Source organism: Apus apus, chromosome 9, assembly GCF_020740795.1.
Source record: "Apus apus isolate bApuApu2 chromosome 9, bApuApu2.pri.cur, whole genome shotgun sequence".
NCBI classification, from domain to species: domain Eukaryota; kingdom Metazoa; phylum Chordata; class Aves; order Apodiformes; family Apodidae; genus Apus; species Apus apus.
This window is the reverse complement of record NC_067290.1, coordinates 21,469,198-21,488,546: the sequence shown is the minus strand read 5'-3', so window position 1 is coordinate 21,488,546 and position 19,349 is coordinate 21,469,198. Positions and strand designations below refer to the sequence as shown.

The 19,349-nt window shown below is 46.3% G+C and overlaps 2 protein-coding genes across 4 annotated transcripts in view; one reads left to right on the top strand and one right to left on the bottom strand.

Annotated features, from left to right (window-relative positions):
- The window catches only part of IFT122 (intraflagellar transport 122), a 30,885-nt gene extending 15,252 nt beyond the window's left edge, over positions 1 to 15,633 (bottom strand). Inside the window, exons 1-16 of one of the 3 annotated variants that reach the window (XM_051627338.1) lie at positions 15,545 to 15,633; positions 15,173 to 15,239; positions 14,066 to 14,150; positions 13,297 to 13,375; positions 12,452 to 12,528; positions 11,989 to 12,055; positions 10,818 to 10,964; positions 9,370 to 9,445; positions 8,646 to 8,837; positions 7,794 to 7,932; positions 6,980 to 7,182; positions 6,425 to 6,562; positions 5,516 to 5,680; positions 4,539 to 4,736; positions 2,968 to 3,108; positions 1,235 to 1,288 (exon numbers count right to left, since the gene is read on the bottom strand). In XM_051627338.1, coding sequence (XP_051483298.1) covers positions 1,235 to 1,288; positions 2,968 to 3,108; positions 4,539 to 4,736; positions 5,516 to 5,680; positions 6,425 to 6,562; positions 6,980 to 7,182; positions 7,794 to 7,932; positions 8,646 to 8,837; positions 9,370 to 9,445; positions 10,818 to 10,964; positions 11,989 to 12,055; positions 12,452 to 12,528; positions 13,297 to 13,375; positions 14,066 to 14,150; positions 15,173 to 15,239; positions 15,545 to 15,585 — 1,869 coding nt within the window. In that variant the 5' untranslated portion in view covers positions 15,586 to 15,633. Of the gene's footprint in view, positions 1 to 1,234; positions 1,289 to 2,967; positions 3,109 to 4,538; positions 4,737 to 5,515; positions 5,681 to 6,424; positions 6,563 to 6,979; positions 7,183 to 7,793; positions 7,933 to 8,645; positions 8,838 to 9,369; positions 9,446 to 9,548; positions 9,895 to 10,817; positions 10,965 to 11,988; positions 12,056 to 12,451; positions 12,529 to 13,296; positions 13,376 to 14,065; positions 14,151 to 15,172; positions 15,240 to 15,544 lie in introns of those variants that run through there. The other 2 variants (XM_051627339.1, XM_051627340.1) reach the window with 2 other exon arrangements.
- A 69-nt stretch (positions 15,634 to 15,702) lies between these two features.
- On the top strand, positions 15,703 to 19,275 carry MBD4 (methyl-CpG binding domain 4, DNA glycosylase). The gene is made up of 7 exons (XM_051627148.1): positions 15,703 to 15,993; positions 16,290 to 17,122; positions 17,592 to 17,666; positions 17,998 to 18,132; positions 18,375 to 18,524; positions 18,789 to 18,892; positions 19,105 to 19,275. The coding sequence occupies exons 1-7, from the start codon at positions 15,707 to 15,709 to the stop codon at positions 19,180 to 19,182; spliced, it is 1,662 nt and encodes a 553-aa protein (XP_051483108.1). The 5' UTR covers positions 15,703 to 15,706; the 3' UTR covers positions 19,183 to 19,275.
- Positions 19,276 to 19,349: the final 74 nt, after the last annotated feature.

Here is a 19,349-nt window from a genome sequence, read left to right as displayed (position 1 = left end):
TGAAAACTTGGTTAAAAGAATCATCAGAGTTGTTACACCATTTTTAATGACTTCACAGAATCTTGCTAGACACTGAGATCTGGCAGTTAACATTTCCTGCTGTCATCAATTAGAAAAAAAAAAGTGTCATTACTGAGAGAAAACCATCATATTACTGGAACACATGTGCTTAGTTACACCCTTACAAGCCTGAAAGGAATCTGACAGACCACAGCAAGAGCAAGCAGTGGTGTACAGCTCTCACTTCAGAAGAAGCATTCTGAAGAAGTCTGAAAGTTTATGCCTATTTCTCTCATTAAACAGAATACAACATGAACATTTCAGAACATCCTCAACAGCAGCAGATCTGGAGCAGCATATGTGGACAGAGGTTAGTTGTGGTGAGCGAATGTGCGCATCTACCTCTACCCTCTAAAAGCAACCAAAAGAAGAGGCTCCTCAGGGAGAACTTTGTCCCATATCAGATACCAAGGAAAGGTAACTGCAGCAACTGGCATTTTGACAGAACCAGGACAGCTCTGCAGAAAGGGAAGATGAGCAATGGATTCTTTCAGAGAGGGTGTAAGTCTAATTAGTGTGAGGAAGAGGAATTCCCTTTGTGCTGTCTCCGCACAGATCTCTGGGCATTATCATGCAGTCTCTGTAGGAGGACATGACATGATACCATGTCTTTTAATGTGCTCATGACAGACAGTTATTGTCTAGTGAAATTCTATCAAGAAGTGTGAAAAGAATAAGAACTAGTGATTAGAGCACAGTAAGGAAGCAAGGAATCCCGAAATCTATTTCCAGTTGTCACAGACTTGTCAGGAGACCTTGAGTTTGTAATTTTATTTCTCTGGGCCAGTTTCTGCCTCTGCAAAAATGAGATAATAGTAATTACCAACCTCCAGGGGGTAAGGAAAGGCTTAGTTACCTCATGTTTATGAAATATTCTGTATTAAGTTATGTTAGCACAGTAATATTCTACCAGTTCTTAACTGAATATTGAATATTTTTCCAGTTTTCCGAAGACAGTTTCAGAAGTTCTTGTTCTCCCTCAGACCTTTTTTTCCATGAAGTTTCAGTCATATGATCAGAATTTGAGTCACCTCTGCTAATCAGGATTTTTCCCTCTAAACACATCTCCAACAGTCAGAAGCACCATCTGAATAAAAGTCCCTTCGAAACAGAAAGTGCTGATTTTGGCACAGCACTAAGTGTAAGGAAATACACTATTGTAGTTCTCTCTTACCTCTATGCTGCTGATCAATTCTAAGTACCTAAGGTCTCGTACCCTGGTAAATGCCTATTGAAAAAGAAAGAATATAAGGAATTAACTTGAAATGCCATAAAAAAACCCAAACAAACATAGTATCATTACACATAAATCAAGCTGTTTTCATGCAAACAGACAGCTGAGCAGCCCCTGACGGGCCTCTGGGGCACTCCAGCCAGTGAGAGGAGGGTACAAGGCAGAACGCCCCCAGGAAGAAACAGAGGTGTGGGGGGGGACTGGTCCTGCACTTGTGTCAGCCCCCCAGAAATACAAAAATTTAAAACAACTTTACTTTCAAACATTACGCACTTTTATTCTGGCTATTCTGTAGCTTTTACATCTTGGTTATGGCACAATCCAGACCAGGGAATTTAAGGAAACCATCAGAAGGTAGAACACTCAGCTGATGGCACTGCCAAGCATGCTACACACACCAGCAGCTTTGGCACCATTTTCCAAATGGGAGGGGGAGTCACTCCAGGAGAGGAGGGGGAGTAAAGAGCACGGGAAGTTAAAAGTACTGGAAGGCAGAGTAATATCTTTTGCAAATGGAGAGAAATGTGCAACCCAAAGTCTCATGTGGCCAAGTCATGTGCCCACTACAGCAGCTTAGCACTTACTCTTGACATGCATCAAAAAAAACAGGAATTTAACTCTTTAGACCACATGTTTATAGACTTCTAACCAAACTAATGCTTCAGAGGGCATGGAATATTCTGCTTACACCAGATTGGACTAGGAACTGTGAGAGCCTTTAATGTCAAGAAGCTGCTTTTGTTCAAATTAATCCGCTCTAATTCTAAGAGGGCACTACTTTTGAATTCCAAGGAGGCACTAAAAACTTCTTTTTAAGAATATCTATTTGCATAAAGCTGTCTATGAAACTAAAATTATTCTGATGCCTTCACTTAAGAAAAAAAAAAAAGCATTTAATTTCCCTTTAAAAAAAAACCCTGTTATTAAAAGATGCCTATAATGACAGGCGTTTCCCAGCATATTTTTAGAATGTTTTGTCTTTCATACAATATTCATGACATTAAACTCAGTTTGTGCTCTCTTATTTGAATAAAGCTGCTGAAAGAAAATAGGCAAGTATTTTATGCTGGAGAAAACACTGTTTTTCAGTATTTGCCAAAGCACAGACCACTCCCAGAACCAAGGCATTCCAGATAAAAAAATGACTAAAACCATGACACATCTCACCAGCACTGCCTTCAAAGAACATTACTGCGTGAAGAACAAAGAACACGAAACCTCCACATTTGAACTGAGGTTATATTAAATCCTCAGGGGAAAACCGAGGAAGTTTACAGGGCCGAGGGGGAAGGCGGCCGGGCCGTGCTTTGCTGCCACCCGGCGGTCAGCAGCACCCCTTCCCACTTCTGCTTTCCTCGGATTTATTAACGCCTTTTCCAGCAGATGAAAGAAAACACTTCCTCTGCATTTAACGCTTTGATTTAGAACATGGCACTTCTTTAGAGAGATAAATTCGCTTTCAAATTAAAACCTCACCTCAAGATCCCGAGTATAAAACAAACCGGTATTTTTTTGATACATGAATAAACACACCCACAGCAAAGAGAAGGCATTAACCCAGCAACCCCACTCTACTCCAGCCATAAAACACACATTATAAACACACACACGATATATATATATATTCATATATAACAAAAGCTTTCTGCTGAAAAAGTAACTATCTGCTTTACCTTTTTAGCTGTCTCAAACTCCAGCCCTTCTAAGGCTTCCATGGCTAGTTCTTTCCAGTCAGCATCGGTTACCCCCAAACATGCAATTTGATAGGCTTCTTTAAACATTTTTCGTTCCAAATACTGATACATGGGTGCAGACTGAGGATTTACAGTGAAAAACATGTATTAGAAAGCATGATACTGAGATATTAGTGGAATTCTCTATCTACAAAGAAAATATATATTCCAATTACAACCACTACAAGCTCCACGGAGAACAAACGTGTATTTTTGTATAATAGAACAACATTCTAGGGTGATCATTATTGTATCTTCAGACAAGATGGGTTAATTATATTCCAACTTCATCCACCTTGATCTTCAGCTCCTAGCATAGAAGTAGTCAAGAAGGTGAATTCCTCTGAGCATTGTACATGCTAAGTGCTACGTACGAGCTTGGAATTTTTAATACTATGGAGGCAGAGGAAAGGAGAGGGCACTTTATTCTCAAAGGCTGAAAGCATGAAAAGCGCAAGGAAGAGGAAGTAACCCTTCTGGGCCAACCCTGATGGCAAAGCTGCTTTACCAAGACTGTGACTATTAAGCCCAGAAGACACTTACCTGCAGGACTTGCCCTGGAAGGGCATTACAGGGAGACTGTGTCAGCTGCAGGAGCTGCTCTGCAGCCAAACACAGGAGGCAGACTGGATTCTATGTTAGTTTTATCAATTCACCTGAAAACTGTACACTTCTTGGTACTCCCTCCCTCCAGAAGTGTGGCTTTGGAAAAGCTGCCCCTGTGATACTCGATGGTGATGTCGTGGCACGTTGGTGGCCACGGGCTGCCCAGGCCAGCCCCAGAGTGCAGTGTCCTGCTCAGCCCCATGGCTGGCAGCCCCAGTGGGAACCCAGAGCCTCAGGAAGGACCTGCAGAAGCCCCAGGGAAGGGTGGTCAGTCACACAGCAGCCACTCCTGCAGAGAACCACCTGACACTTCTGCCTTGTTGACTCTCAGTTTCAAATCCTGGCCACACTTGGGTACATAAGTCAGAATCTTTTTCCTTGTGTTGCTTCTTGAACTGCTTTACGTTCTTCCACTGCTTCCCATAATGCAGAAAATAGCATTTTGCAGAAGGCAATCTCTAAATTTAGAATAAAAAACTATACGTTCAGACTAAAATATACAGCTTAAATATTGCCTAAACACATTTAGATGAAGCAACAATGAGAAAATATTTTATGTACTTCTAAAAAAAATTAAATTGCAACTTGACAAAGAGTAAATAGAGAGACTACAGAAAGAACAGGAAGAGGTAACACCTGGAGCATATCTTCACCTTTGCTTTTAGAGCATTTGCAAGTAGAAAGGGAGAATCAGAAACAACAGCAGCAACAAGGAAGTTAGCTTAAGTAATGCAAAATAATCAGAAGTAAAACAGATCATGCAGTATCACTTGAAAAACGAAGAAAGTGTGAACTGCAATCATTCTGGTAATGGAATACAACTAAATCTCAGAAAAGCTTCTTTACTTCTTAAACATTGATGTTTATGAAATGTAAAGCAACACTTAATGAGATTAAAGGATTACCTGCGGAACTTCCACAGCTGACATGGAAAAAACATGAAGACAGAAGATCTTGGAGCCGTTGTAGCCCACAACAAAGCCTTGAAGTTTTTGCTGGTGGACAGGGAAGTTGCTGGCTTTGATATTGAGGTAACCCCCTCCAGAAAAGCAAAGCATATCCTCACATTGTGTATTCCAAGCCACACTATTAGCGTTGGGTTCCTGACAAGCAAAATACGCGATAATGACAACAGATGCAACCACATCTTTCCCTTCTGACCTATTGCCTGAGTGCACACACACACACACACTCTTACTTACATTTGTAATATTCTGAAGTCTAGTATATTCCTGAACATATTTACAGGGACATACTTTACTTTTTGATAAACAGCTGCAATTGTCCTTGGCTTTTATTTACTAATGATCTATACTATCAAACTGTACAACATAACATAAAATTCCACAATAACAGTTTGTTAGCTAGCAAATTTAACTGATGATGTTTCTGGCCTTTACAGAAAGTTACAGACCCTGCCTTCATTGCACTTCGTACTTTCTAGCCAGTGTTCTCTGAAAATTCATGAGTGAACCCTTAGAGCAACTTGCTGAACTGCCAAGAGAGAATTACCATTATTCATTTTATAGTCTGGGAATACACAACAAAGAAGTTTAGGTTTTGATTCTGTTTGTACTAATGATAAAGCCAAAATGCTCATTAACTGTAACACTTCAAAAGGAACCAGGACAGAGCTCGAAATCAAACTGAAAAGGTGCCACGTTTAAGTGCTCTTTATTCAGCTCATTCCTTGTCTATCGTCTTACCACCTCTAAAAGGGCAGTTTTGATAGAGAAACAGATCACAGTAAAATCCTACAAAATGTGCTTAATGGCTTAAGTGACAGTTACATGGATTTCTGCACAGCAACACTTGAGGTGTTCTGTGCTCCACAGCACTTTCTGCTCTCCCCCCTTTCTTTTTCCTAAGGCTTTGGGTTCACCTGGAACAGCAGCTCTTTGGTGTGGATGTCGTAGACCAGGCAGGTGTCGTTCTCATCCACCACCGCCAGCTTGCTGCGGGAGGCGCTCATGTCCAGGCAGCGCACGGCCGTGCTCTGCTTCAGCAGCACGATGGCCAGGGCGTTGTCCACAAAGATCTTCAGGATCTGCACACACCGGGAACCTGCCTCAGACCACCCGTTCTGTTCCTCCACCGAGAAACAGCTCAGCAGGCACACACCTCCAGGCTGCTGAAAGCCTGCAACTGCCAGAGATAAACTCTGCATTCCAGTTATGGAAATGCTTCCAGTCTGAGGTGACTTGGAAAGACTTGTTTCCACAAGGTGCTCCAGGCTGCAGTCCCCTACAACTAACACATTCACTCTACATCCCCCTTTGTTAACGCCCTGCTGGTTAAACAATCGTGTTAAGATAAAACTACAGGAACATAAAGCAGAGGTACAGAGACACAAAGGCTCCAACTTCCTCTCTGCTCCTTTCTGTCAATGCCTCTGGGCTCCAGTTTGATGTTTTCAGCTGCTAACTGGTTTGTGGAATAAGGAGCCATTTCAGCTCTAGCGCATCACACCTTCACAAGGGGTCACCAAGTGTGTACACACACACACCAGCCCCTACTAAGGACAAACATTCTCTCAGGTCACCAGGGACTTATTTTTTGCCAATTGTTCTTACCAACTTACAGACTTCAGACAAAGTTAAACATGTTTGTTTGAATTTTAGAGCCAGAGAACGTGAAAGATAGAAGTAATTAGGCTTTAATCACAAGAAGAGATGCTGTCAAATAAAATTCTAGGTTGTAAAAGAGCATGCTGCTCCCAAACTCTCCCCCTAAGAGCATGAAACAGATTTTACTTGCACTGAAAAGACACACACTGGACATTACAAGTTACCTGACCATTCTTTAGACCAACTAAGAGTCCTTCTCTTCCTGGAGGTCCTCCAATTACTTTAATATAACGAATAAGAGATTCCATCAGCCACTCTCTTTCTTTAATGCCACTAAATGAGAGGCACTGCAGTCTTTTCTCCTAAAGGCACAGTAAGATAACAAAATACTGCATGGAGGTAAAGATAAAACCACTGTCTTTCATAAGCCACATTTACACATGTACTAGCATGTGTGCTCAATTTCACATATAAAAATCATAAAAGTCAAACAGTCAGTTTAGCAGGGTGAATTATTTAAAGTTTTCCAATGCTGTGAACAAACAAGACCAAAACCACCCCACCTTTTCCTAGCAGTTCATCCCCACACAAAAGTGCCCCTGGATGATGTGCTAAATTATCAAATTCACTAGAGTGTTCTACTGAAGCAGAGCCCCCTGCAGCCTGCCCAGCTATGGCTCAGCACATTCCAGCAGCACCACCCACCCATACCTGGGGGAAACTGGAAGAGATTATACAGGAATGCACCCCAAGACTGTTCTAGATGTTAAGGAACATACCTGGCATAAAATAATGTGATTTGAACATACAACCAGCAAGTTGCATTCAAATTTTTTTACTATCTTTTCCTTCACTCGATAATACATATCTGAAGAATCATCCGAGCACAGCTCATAAATCAAGATTTTCTCTGGCATCTGGATTGCTAATCTGTTCTTGTAGATGGCAATTTTCTTTACAAGCTCTCTGCCTTTTATTCTGACTAGAGAAAAAAACAAAAAAACCACAGTATTGGCTGACAGAAATAATGGATACAGAAATCAGAAAACTTGCTGGTACATTACAATGGAATCTTTCTAAAGCACTCTACAATCAGAAGCAGATTCCTGCTCAGATGTGTTTGCTGTTCTGCATCCATGTAATCTACTATACCCCTCACAATCTATCACTCTCTATTATTTGTCAACAGCATGCTTGGGAGCAAGACTTTGACTCCCTGCCATAAAAAGCCAGATACAATGAAACAAAATCAGCACAAACCCTTAAGGCTGCAAGTAAGAAAAAAAAATCTAAATATGATGTACACTACTTTTATCTCATTTGCAGAGATTAAACCCTTATCTTAAAAGCCTCTGCCCCTCCCAGTGTCCTTTCAAATCCCCACATCTTTCACTAAGCTTGTCAGTGCTGACCCTCCAGAACCCTCTCATCCTGCTAACAGCATTCCTCAGTTTTACTGTCAAAGTGACAACAGGCTGTCTGGTACAAGCAGCATAGATCCCAAGTGTTTTGATGGATATTAACAAAAAAAACCCAAACAAGCCAAAACAGAGTGAGAGTGAAGCTCTGGCCTGACTCCAAGTGTGAAATCACCTTTCTGTTCAGTGATGAGGTGCTGGACAATCACATCAGTCATGCTGTCTCTGTACGCGTAGCGATCCTTGTACAGGCCATGGACGGTGCTGAAAATCAACTGGTAGAAGGATATTGTTCCATCTTGGCATCCCACGGCCTGAGCACAGGGAGAAAATGATTTTAGTTAGCTGGTACATGGAGGTGAGAATTGGCAAAATGTGTAGAATGTATAGGAACATTATGTTCCTTTCCTGCATAATGTACAGACTACTAATTACAGCCTGCTGGTGCTTACGCAGTGGCAAAGGGCAACATGACACAAGGGCTGATCTCATCACGGGCCATCGAGACCTTCATGGTGGGGGCTGGTTTGGTTTTGTTGCTGGGCGGGTTTTCTTGAAGGGAAGGGGGGATGCCTGTTTGTTTTTCAAGTTGCCCTGAATCTCTTTACATTTGTGCAATGACAGAGTGCAGCATTTATCACCAACAGTTGCCTTGTAGGCTCTTGCCACAAGGTGTCATGCTAGAAACTCCAACACATTGGAACATTTTCTTCCCGTGATGGAATTAAATCCAGTCAACCTAGAAGTTATTTTCTACCTTTTTTTCTTCTTTTCGCTCCTTTTTGAATCAAAATTCAGCAAATGCCTTATCACCTGGAAAAAGGTGTCATACTCATTTACAGCTTTCTTGCAGCTCAGGTGTTACTTCTGCAGGGTACCAGAGTATTTTTCATTTCAGTGGCAGTTCTAGGACCTCACCAGACACTGCCTAGGTTCTGCTGCCTCAATAAGAACGCGCAGATTAAGCAACAGCACTGGAAATCAGGGTCTTACCTTACATGACAAATTGAAAACTGATCCTACTCACCACGTAGTTGGAGTCTGGTTTGGCTTTGCACGTCCACACCCAGCTGCTCTGCTCCCCGATGGCCCCGAGGCGCACGCCGTCCTTCGTGAAGAGGGAGACTTGCTTATCTGAACCTCCCAGTAAAATATACTCTCCTTTAGTAAAATAGCTAACACAGCAAGGATCAAAATTGAGCATTCTGTCTTTCCCAACCTACAAGGGAAAACAAAACAAAACCATTAACAAAAGGATAACTTCATGATTTCCCAAGGCAACAAGTGCCATCACTGATACCATTCTTCTCATCTCTCCAGCCATGCACAGCTTTCCAATACCCCAAAACCACTGGCTATATTAGGATTTTCAAAGGCAGCTCTAACACATATCCAAGAATCCCTCCAGTCCCAAACCAGGCTACTCACAATGCAAGCAACTCACAAATCCCCCTTTAACTGGTTGTAAAACATACAAAGCTGTTCTGCACAGACCAGTAACCCTGATCATACAAGTCAGCAAAGCTGTAAGGGCTTTAATACAAGAATTGTCAGAGAGCAGCTGAGTTGCCATGGGAAAAACAAGAGCTGAAGGAAAAGATGGTTAAGAAAAGCAGACTCATTAAAGGTTGGGAAAGCAGAAAACATTTAATGTAGCTAATAAAGCACTAATATGCAAACACTTAGAACACAGGACACAAAACAGAATTGGAAACGGCCTGACACTCTGGAAGGCACTTTCTAAAACATACCTGTTTGCCACTAAGCTGGTAAAAGGACAGTCTCTGACCCCAGTCTGCCACAGCTAAAATATCATTGCGTTCATCTCTAACAACAAAAAAAGCAAGCAGTAATTCTACAGCAATTTATTAATACATTTCTTAGTGCAACAGAATCAAGTAATGGGATAGCAGAATATACTTCATCTTACTCTTTAAAAATAACACCGACTGAAAGGACAGCAGTTACATCTTGCCATTTAAAACTGAGGAGGACAGCTTGGGGACACAAAAGAAAAGTCAGGCTCCTTTGCAGCAATAACTGCAAGGCTTGATGGATCATGCCCTGCCCAGCTGTACAGGCTGTGGATTCAGTGGAGCTCATGGTCCCTGAGCATCTGAAGAACCTGGGCCCAGTTCTGGTCTTGGCTACAGCAGCCCAGAGCCACCAGAGCATCAAAGTCAACACAGCTGGGCAAGGGTGAGTTACAGCTGTCAGTACAAGGCAGGAAAAAATTGTGTGAGACCAGCAGAAGACTGAGGAAGGGCTTCAGGACTCAAATTTGTGAGCTTTGGTACTCCAAGAGGATCTGTTCAGCTTGGGGCAAAACGTGAGTCACCTTCTCCACAACTTTTGGCACAGGAAGATGGGAGATGGCAATCAGAACATTCTGCTGCAAATGATGCCATGAACTGAAAAGGGAAACAGGCAGAAGACCTGATGAGAAGCCAACTGTTTGGTGAGCACCCTGCCTTTGCTCAGGGCACAATGCACACCCCACAGGGAAAAGCAACACTTCAGAACTGCTTCATCATGAACACCCACTAGCAAACAAATTAAGACCATACAGGCAACTGTTCATCTAGAATTTCCTAGTTTTTGAATGTCTGGTTTTGTACCCTGCATAATACTCTCTGCTCTTGGTGCTTTTTGTAAATTACTGTTCTAGATAATACTGATATATATGTTCATTTGAAGTTTCACTCACAAGTTGAAATCCATAGAGGTGTCTTCTTCCTGGTCTTGTCCCTCTGTCTGACTACACTGCCTACTGTCAGGCCTGGATTTCTGTATCTCCTCTAAGCAGCTGCCAGCTGACTCCATTTCATCATCTGCTCTACTCCAACAATCCTCACAACTGCAACAGCAATTATTTATTCACATTCTGGGGACAATATCACCCCTGAAGTGAAAAACCAGCTCCCTTCCCTCCCCTCCAATCCAAAGACACCTGCCCACCCGCAGAAAAACCCAACCACAAACACAAAATAAATGTTTCTTGAGATCAAAGTGGAGCTTGTTCCCAGTTTCCCCATTCAGTTAAAGAGTGACAACAAAGCCCAAACCCCAGCGCATGATCACTCAGAAATAACATCCACAACACTCATCCTGCAGCAGGGATAAAAGTCAAGCCTTCCTGCAATCAATAACCCAAGTATGATCTATTCAGCATAAAAAAAAGAAGGATGAAATTATTTACCTGGATGGATTCCAGCAAATTGACCATATTGGAGATGAAGCACCCCCTGCACGCTCTATTTTCACCTTCTCATCACCATTTTTGTTCCTTATGCTGACAATGCCGTTGAACATCCCCAGAGCAAGGTACTGGCCATCATTTGTCCAGCTGGCAAAACACACACATTCTGAAGAGCAAACTACTAAAAACAAGCAGCAGGAAGGTAGGATGGTGCAGCACACTCAAACAGGGATGGTAGATTGAAATACACTTCGAAGAGGGAGTTCTGGGAGGTAGCCAGTAATCCTACAGTTTGTTTATGCATCTAAATCCACACTTATGGCACCAGCATGCACTACAGCAAGAACATTTCATGATGTACACAGAAATTAAAGATTGTAGAAACAACAAAAAAATAAATCAAAGCTATCATCTGCTTGCAATACTTCTAACAGAAGTTAACTAACTAAGCTAAGTAACAGATACATTTTTGGGGATGACGGTGTTGGCAGTAGACCAGACTGCTTTAAAAGCCACATTTAGAACACTGATCAGACAGAACTACATGGTGCAGCACAGGGAAGTGGGTTTCTGTTCTTGTCTCTGCTGTAGGTACATGGAGGACTTCACACAAACTGATGTGCCCTTGCTTCAGGTCCCCTATAATGGCAGTATCTCCTTCTACTGAAAATACCAGCAATACAGGAAGTTAACAGCTCTACAAACAAAAAGTGTAACATTTTCCTCTAACTTCACTTTATTGTTATTGCCCAAGATGGCTAAACAGGGAGAGAGAAAAGTGAAGACACTTGCTCAAGACCAGAACACCACTCTGGTACTTTCAGAAGAATTCAGTTATAAACAGTACCAAATAAAACCCAAACCCTTTGCTATTAAAAAAGGGAGGGGAAGCTCTCTCTGAGAAGACTACACAAGAAAGAACAAATCACCCTTGGTAATTAAGTCACATTCCCACTGGAGCATTACAGACACTGCCCAGGTATTGTAATGATGAGAGTGGGGAAGCAGCACAAAGTGCACGATGCTACTCAGGAGGAAGGCAGGAGTGCCATCTCACACTGCCAGGCACTGTCTCTGCATACATTGGACTATTTCACTTGAACTTTTTTTCTTTAAGCTTGTATATTATTTCGACCTGTTTGTATTGACACAGGTAATCCTTAAAACTTACCTACAGCAAGTAATCTTACTGCTGGTTTTATTTTTAGTGACTGACTTCTGTTCAGGAGACCACAAGCCTTGAGTAAAGCAAATAAAAAGCCAAATTACAAGTAAGCATTTACCAGTGTTCAGATTAGAAACTATCAAAAAACTCAGTTGGGACTTCACAGGGATCAAAGTCTCATCCACTGCTAGACAGACATTTAAATATATATTACTTATCAATAAATGGGGACAAAAATTAATATAAATAACACAGGAGGGTCAGAGACAAGGCAGTACAAGTTACCCTCAGCACCTCACTCCATGGTCCTTCCCAACTGAGTTTAAGTTATTTAAATAAGCATCTAACGTTACTTCACTGGGTAGCTGTGTATCCCCTCTCATGTGGGTATCAAGAGCTGTACCTCTCTGGAGCTCTACACCTTTACCAGAATTCCCTGGCTTAACAGACAAGTTGGAGGCAGACATACCAAAATCACTGGAGGAGCAGGATGCCAACTGATGAGTAAGAGGGTTGTATGAAACGCACTGTATGGAGTCATTATGCCTAGAATGAAGTTACAGTCATATCTCAATAAATCATTCTTAAATGCCCCGTTTCTGACTTTCAGCAAGATAGCTGAAAGGTTTGCCAGATGCCAGAAATAATGTGATCAGCTTCCATTACATCAAATTAATCTGCAATTACTGCAAACTAAATCATAATAATCCTTAAAAAAACCCTGCCTCTAAGTGGCAGGATTCATTGTATTTCACCAAGATTAACTAAAAATGTACATAGATGGTGGTTTGTGAAACACAATTAAAGGTTAGCTCCAAATTCCAGAACAAGCATGCTTGTGGGCAGCAGCACACTGCTTGTGCCACTAACTCATGTAGACACACATTCAGAAACAGCAGGTGAAGATGTTCCTTAAGAAGGATGCCAAAGACAAAGCCACAGGAAAGATGAAATGATACTTCACGTATCAAACCCTGTCTTTAATTTGGCCTTTGAACCAGAAATTGATTAATTCTGTTTATTATACAGGATCAGAGTCACATTCTGTTTCATTATACAGTTACCTCAGCTCTCTGCCAGCCCTCTAACTCCAGAGATTTATCTAGATTTTCACCCTCTTTTATGGCTTTAATTGCTTCCTGCTTCATTCAAATACCTCCACTGTTCTTCTCTTCCCTCTCCTATTGCCCACTCACCAGCATTTTCTCTGACCTTAGTCAACCTTCTTCCAAATCTAATGGCATGTACTCTTTGACAGAAGTGCATAACCAAAGCCTGCTTTTGAGAGGCACAGAACTGAAAGGCATCACTTACGTGTATTTCAGGATTCCCTCTAGCTTTGAAGTCCAAATTATCACACTTTTATCAGCAGAGCCAGATGCGAAACGTTTGCCTAGGAATTAAATATAATATTTAATCCCACACACACAGGAATCACTTTCATTCCAAATACTCAAAGATAGAGCAAGAAGCTCTTGAACTTGACAAGGCTGAAGTCATAGAGGGCCTAACACTGCAAGTGCCTTGGTGTGACTGCACCTCTCCACCTACATGGAACTCCAGTGGCCTCATTAGAGCCCCCCCACACCAGCAAGCAGCCAGGTTTTCCCACACTGCCAGTCAGCAGTGTCCAGGGAAAAATGGTACATTTATACAGGTACCCCCTGTAGTTCAGTTCCCACACAGAGTAAGACCTGGAAACAATGAAAGAACTGGAAGCAGAACAAGGTCTGTAGGAAGCATGGTGATGTGTGAAGGATCAGAGGATCAGGAGGTTTTGGGACAGAGAAGCCATGAGAATAAAAATCAGGTGGAGCACTAGAAGGAGGGGTCCCTGGGATAAGGCTTCTCCTCACATTATCCCACAAACACAAACTGAACCTGTGCTGCAGCAGGAGGGAAAGGGCACTTCTGCCTGTAGCATTGTACAGCAGCTCCAACTCTCCATTAAAACAAACAAAACACCAGCACTCACACACACATTCAAAATGCTGTTACCAAATCAACCTTGATCTCTAAGGACTGGCAGCAAGAGGTGGGAGAGGTGCAATTCAGAGAGCAGACTCACAAAGTGGTTATTTACCATCTCTAGCATAAGCCACACAGTACACAGTGTCCTTGTGTCCTTTCAAAGGCTGGATTAAGGTTCCATCAGAAGTATCATACACCTGTTTAAACAGAGGCAAAACAAAATCAAACAGAAAAAGAAAAAAATCACACATAAAAAGTCTTCCACTGAAGACTAGGATATAAAATTACTGCAGGCCAACAAAATTATACACTTTCTTTTGTTTGCTCCTTCTCAGAGCATACAGCCCACGCAAGAAAAAATGTTCTAGTGTAGCAACAGCCCTCCTTTGTGGAACAGTGCTCAGAAGGAATGAAGACTCAGTATTAGAAAGTTACGTGCACATAAGAAATTTCCAAGCAGCTCATTTGCCCAGCTTGTTGTCATAGAATCATACAAAGGTTTGGGTTGGAAGGGACCTTAAAGATCATCTAGTTCCAACCCCCCTGTATGGGCAGGGACACCTCCCACTAGACCAGATGTTTAAATATAACAAATCACTGGAAAGGACCGTCACTAAATACACCATTCTGTGGGCACTGAAAACAATAAAGCCTGCTGTCCTGCAGTTCTGAACAACATCTCTAGAATGGTGCCATCAACCCATCCACCCTGCAGCTTCTGCACCTGCCCCATCTAACAGCTGTGCAGGAACCCTGGGAAGCCTGGTCCTGAGCTGCTCCTCTGAGGGGAGCAGCAGGCCAGAGGAACCAGGAAACTGCAAAGAGCTCCAGCTGAAGCTTCTCACAAAGCAGGGACATCGATTTGTGTTTCTATCCCCTTTTCACAGAGGTTTTCATGAAGCCTGTAGCAAGGCCATATCTGTACACCCTGCCACGGTGCTCAGCTTGGATGGTGGGTCACGGATTTCAAACCACTGGGTGAGGGGCAAGAGGATGAGATGAGACAAGTCACTTATATCTCATTAACAGAGCTTAAAACGTGGTAAGAAACATCAGAAGCCTTAAGAACACTTTATAGTTAGTCTGCATTAATATGTATGTAGATAGGCTGGGCTGGCAGAGATAAAAGGATTTTTTCTAAGTTATATTCATAAAAGTTAATGTGAAATAAATCGTATTCATACAGCTGTAAATGCAAGAGGAAAAAAAGCTTCCCTACCAGCAGCCTATTTCCGGCAGCAATTACCAGCTGAGTCCCGTCCGGTTTGAACGCGAGGTCATAAATACTGGAGGAAAAAGCCGAAAAGACCCCACATGAGCGGGCAGCACACGCGCTGCCCCGCACCGAGCAGCCGCGCACCGGGACCCGCCGCCTCCCCCGGGGCCGGCGAACCCCGAACCGCGCCCGCTGCGGCCGCTGCCCCTGCGGCAGCGCCCCGGGGAGGCCGGGGAGGCCGGGGCTGCGGCCCGGGCCGCTGCGGCGAGAGGCGGGCGGAGCGGCCGGCGGGGCCAGACTCGGCGGGGCGCGGCGGGGAGCGGCGGGGCACAGCCGCCCCGCCCCGGGCCCGCAGTGACGCCCCGGGCCGCTCACCCCTGCTCGGCCCGGTCGCGCCAGGTCAGCGCGGCCCGCATCCCGGCCCGCCGGCGCTAGGGGCAACGCGCACGCGCGGGGGGCACGGCCGCAGGGGCCGCCGCGCCGCCAGGGGGCGCCCGCCGCAGGGGCCGCCTTGCGCATGCGCAGAGGAGCGGCGGGATGGCGGCGGCGGGGCCGGGGCAGCGCGGGGCCCCGGGGGCCTGCCCGGGCTGGGGCCTGTCCCGCCGGCACCCGGCCGGGGGCAGGGACCCGCCGAGCGCCTCGGTGCCGCGCAGCATCCCGGGCGGCAGGGGGGGTGCGGCTGCGGAGCCGGCCGGCCCCCGCGGCGGGGGCACCGGCGCTCTGGCGGCGGGCGGGCCCCGCAGCCCCCCCCGCGGCTGGCAGGTGCTCACCCGGCGGAGGCTGTCGGGCCGCACGGCCGGGAGGATCGATGTGTACTTCGTGAGGTGAGGCCGGGCCGCGGCCGGTCCCGCGGGAGCCGCGGGCAAAGCGCTCCGCCCTGCCGGTGGCGCGGGCCGGCAGTGCCGGGAACCGAGCGTGCGCCTGGCGCGGAGGCCGCCAGCCGAAGGGCATCGGCCTGCAGGGTTATCTGTGAACTTGTCTGGTCAGGTCACAGGCACGCCTCGAGACGTCGCCCTGTCACCTCTCGGCACTTGTTTGAGTTTTTAAGCACTAGAACAGCTGAAGCGCCGTGCAGGAGCATGAGGAAGCCATCACTCATTTACTTTCTTTCCTACCACAGCCCTGAAGGAAACAAGCTGAGATCCAGGAGCGCCCTCCGGGAGTATCTTCGGAAAACAGGGGAGACGAGTCTGAGAGCAGAAGACTTTGATTTTACAGCTCCTGGTCAGCACAGAGCCCGTTCAAGGGGGAAAGGATACAACACAAAAGCCGTGGGAGCTGCTGCAGAGAGTGAGGATTGTTATGGCCAAGAGCAAGGCCTGGGTGCACAAAATGGGGCAGAGGACAGAATTCAGAACATTCCAGAGGGAAGTGAACACCTGGAAGACATGACATCCACTCTGGAAAGTGAAGGTTTGATCATCAGTGGTGTTACCCCAGAGGGCTGCTTGAGAACCAACAAAAAGGGGACAGGTGGAAAAAGGGGTCAGAATAAGAGAACTGGAAAGACCTCAGAAAAGAGGAATCGAGAGAATACCCAGAGCAAAAGAGCAAGGAGGGTGTGTGACAAACAGGAAACCCAGTGTGCTCCAAACAAGTGGCTCTGCAGTCGGGCAGACCCATGTGCCAGTGCCTGGCAGGGGGGCTGTCACCAGGACACAGACCCCAGGGGCTCAGCAGCAGCTCAGGTCAGGGCTCCTAGGCCTGGGTCAGACCTGGAGCTGAGGGCAGTCAGGCCTGGCTTGCCAAGGCACCCGGGGAGCTCAGCAGAGGAACGTGTGGAGGCAGGTTCCAGTGACACATCTGCCCAATCTGAGGGGAAAACCGTGGGATTGGAAGTGGGGAGAGAGACAGACCAAGGGAATCCAGATTTCCAACCTGAGGCTGACACAGACACCAAGGGCTTGCAGCTGTGTGACAAGAAAAGCTTCACTGCAGTGAAAAAGCCACCAGGTATTTGTTTTTCAGCAGAACATTCTAATGCTCTGGGGGGTTCCCTGACTGTACAGACTATTCTGTTCCAGGACAAGCTGCTTTGACATCCAAACGTGTCTCCTTTATTCTCCAACAGCATTTAACTTCATGCAGGGTTATTCCCAACTTACCCTTATTACCTAACTCTTCATTTCCTTTCCTGCATCAGCTCTTGATGTTGCTGCACTGTTGGTCAGTTTAATGCACAAAAAAGGCTCCTTTTAGCTTGTTTCATTTGCTGGAATCTGTTTCCTCAGTAACACTTCACCTTCCAAAGATTTTTCTTAGGCCTGGAATACAGAGGAGCACTGGAGTTAATCTATAGCACATTTATGTTCCATACAGGAAATCCTTGCTTTTCTGTCACAACATAAAGTGGAAATACTGCATGAAACATGACAGCAAAACACTTGGGTATTTTTAATGCTGAAATATTGTTTCCTTACAGAAAAGTCTGTCCCACGGACACAAGTGGACAGGAGGAAAACAAGTCCATATTTTTCAAGTAGATACAATAAAGAAGGTACAGTATTGTGCAGGGAAATAAATCCTCTTCTGTGGGGGGAGGAAGACGGGACTGGAGGCAACATGGACTGTGGCAGTGGCTGGGGGGCCCAGGGCCCCTCTCCTCAGGACACAGTGTCCCGTGGGACACACAGGCAGCCTGGACCCCCTGCAGCCTGTGCCAGGAACATGTTGTCTCTTGCACTTCAGTCAAATTCTGTGTGAGTTGCCAGTGCCCCATCCATGTGCAGTGCCCCCACAAAGGTGAATCTTAAACAATGATTTTCATTTAAATAGGTAAATCCATCTTCTGCTGCCCAGTAACGTTCCTGTTGTGCCTCTGTGTGCAGCTCCCAGCCCACCCAGGAGAAAGGCCTTCAGAAAATGGACTCCTCCACGTTCCCCTTTTAATCTGATCCAGGAAACACTTTTCCATGATCCCTGGAAGCTTCTCATTGCAACCATATTTCTCAATAAAACTTCAGGTAAATCAAGTCATACCATTTTGTGTTGTGTGAACGGGGGGTGGGGGTGCAGGTCAGAACAGCTGCCAGGGTGTAATGGCACTGATGGAAGAATAAATGTATCTTGTGTCTCTCTAAAAAAAATATATCTGTAATTTGTAACTCTTGCCTCAGAAGCAGCTCCCTTCAAAAAGCAGATATAGGTAATTTCAGCAGACTCTCCTGCACAGCCTCCTGTCCATGAGGGTTTCTTCCTCCACTAGGTAAAATGGCCATTCCTGTGCTCTGGGAATTCCTGAGGAAGTATCCTTCTCCTGAGGTAACCCGGAATGCCGACTGGAAGGAGATGTCAGAGCTGCTCAGACCTCTCGGCCTCTATGAGCTCAGGGCAAAAACCATCATCAGGTTCTCAGGTGGGTTCCCTCGGGGTGTCCTGGGGAGGCCTCAGGCCGCCCAGGAACAGCAGGAGCGTGTCCAGCATTCTGGCACCTGTGCTGACAGCAGCAGCGTTCCCCTGGGGGCCCTGAGGAGGGCTCTGGTTAAAGCTCACTCGCAGCGGCAGGTTCGAGTTGCCCCCCATGGGATTCCCCGCCTGCCGTCCCCGGCAGCAGCCGAGCCGTGTTCCCTGCGCGGTGCCCCGGGCGAGTTCCCGCCCGGTGACGCTGCCCTCCCTGCAGACGAGTACCTGAGCCGGGCCTGGCGGTACCCGATCGAGCTGCACGGCATCGGCAAGTACGGGAACGACTCCTACCGGATCTTCTGCGTCAACGAGTGGGAGGAGGTGGGTGCTGCGGGGCTTCCCCGCTCCCGTCAGGAACCGGTGCCCTGTCTGCTGGCCCCGCCCCGAGATGGGTGCGGGGGCCTCCGCCGTGCCGGGTGCCCTGCCTTGCCCCGGTGGCAGGCTGGGGCGGGGGGCGGTCCCGGGGCTGCGGGGGGGCGGGCGGGGAGGTGCGGGCAGGGTCCCGGGGGCCGCTGAGCGCCGCCGTGTTGCAGGTGCAGCCGCAGGACCGCAAGCTGAACGTGTACCACGCGTGGCTGCGGGAGAACCGGGAGCGCCTGAGCCTCGCCTGAGCGGCGCTGCGCCGGCCGGGCCGCTGGCCTCCCCGCGGGCTCCTCGCTCAGACGTGGCTGCGGCGTCGCGCTAATAAAGTTTGCAAGTCTCGACCTTCGTACCCGCGTGCGGCTCCTCCCGCGCCGCCTCGGCCCGCGCCGCCTGCCCGCCCGGAGCGGGGCCGCGC

Excerpts from the sequence above, each read along its gene's own strand:
- MBD4 (XM_051627148.1), top strand. The coding sequence starts at position 15,707 with ATGGCGGCGGCGGGGCCGGGGCAGCGCGGGGCCCCGGGGGCCTGCCCG. Across the intron at positions 17,123-17,591 it reads TGCAGTGAAAAAGCCACCAG|AAAAGTCTGTCCCACGGACA; the intron begins GTATTTGTTTTT and ends GTTTCCTTACAG. Across the intron at positions 18,893-19,104 it reads GCGTCAACGAGTGGGAGGAG|GTGCAGCCGCAGGACCGCAA; the intron begins GTGGGTGCTGCG and ends GCCGTGTTGCAG.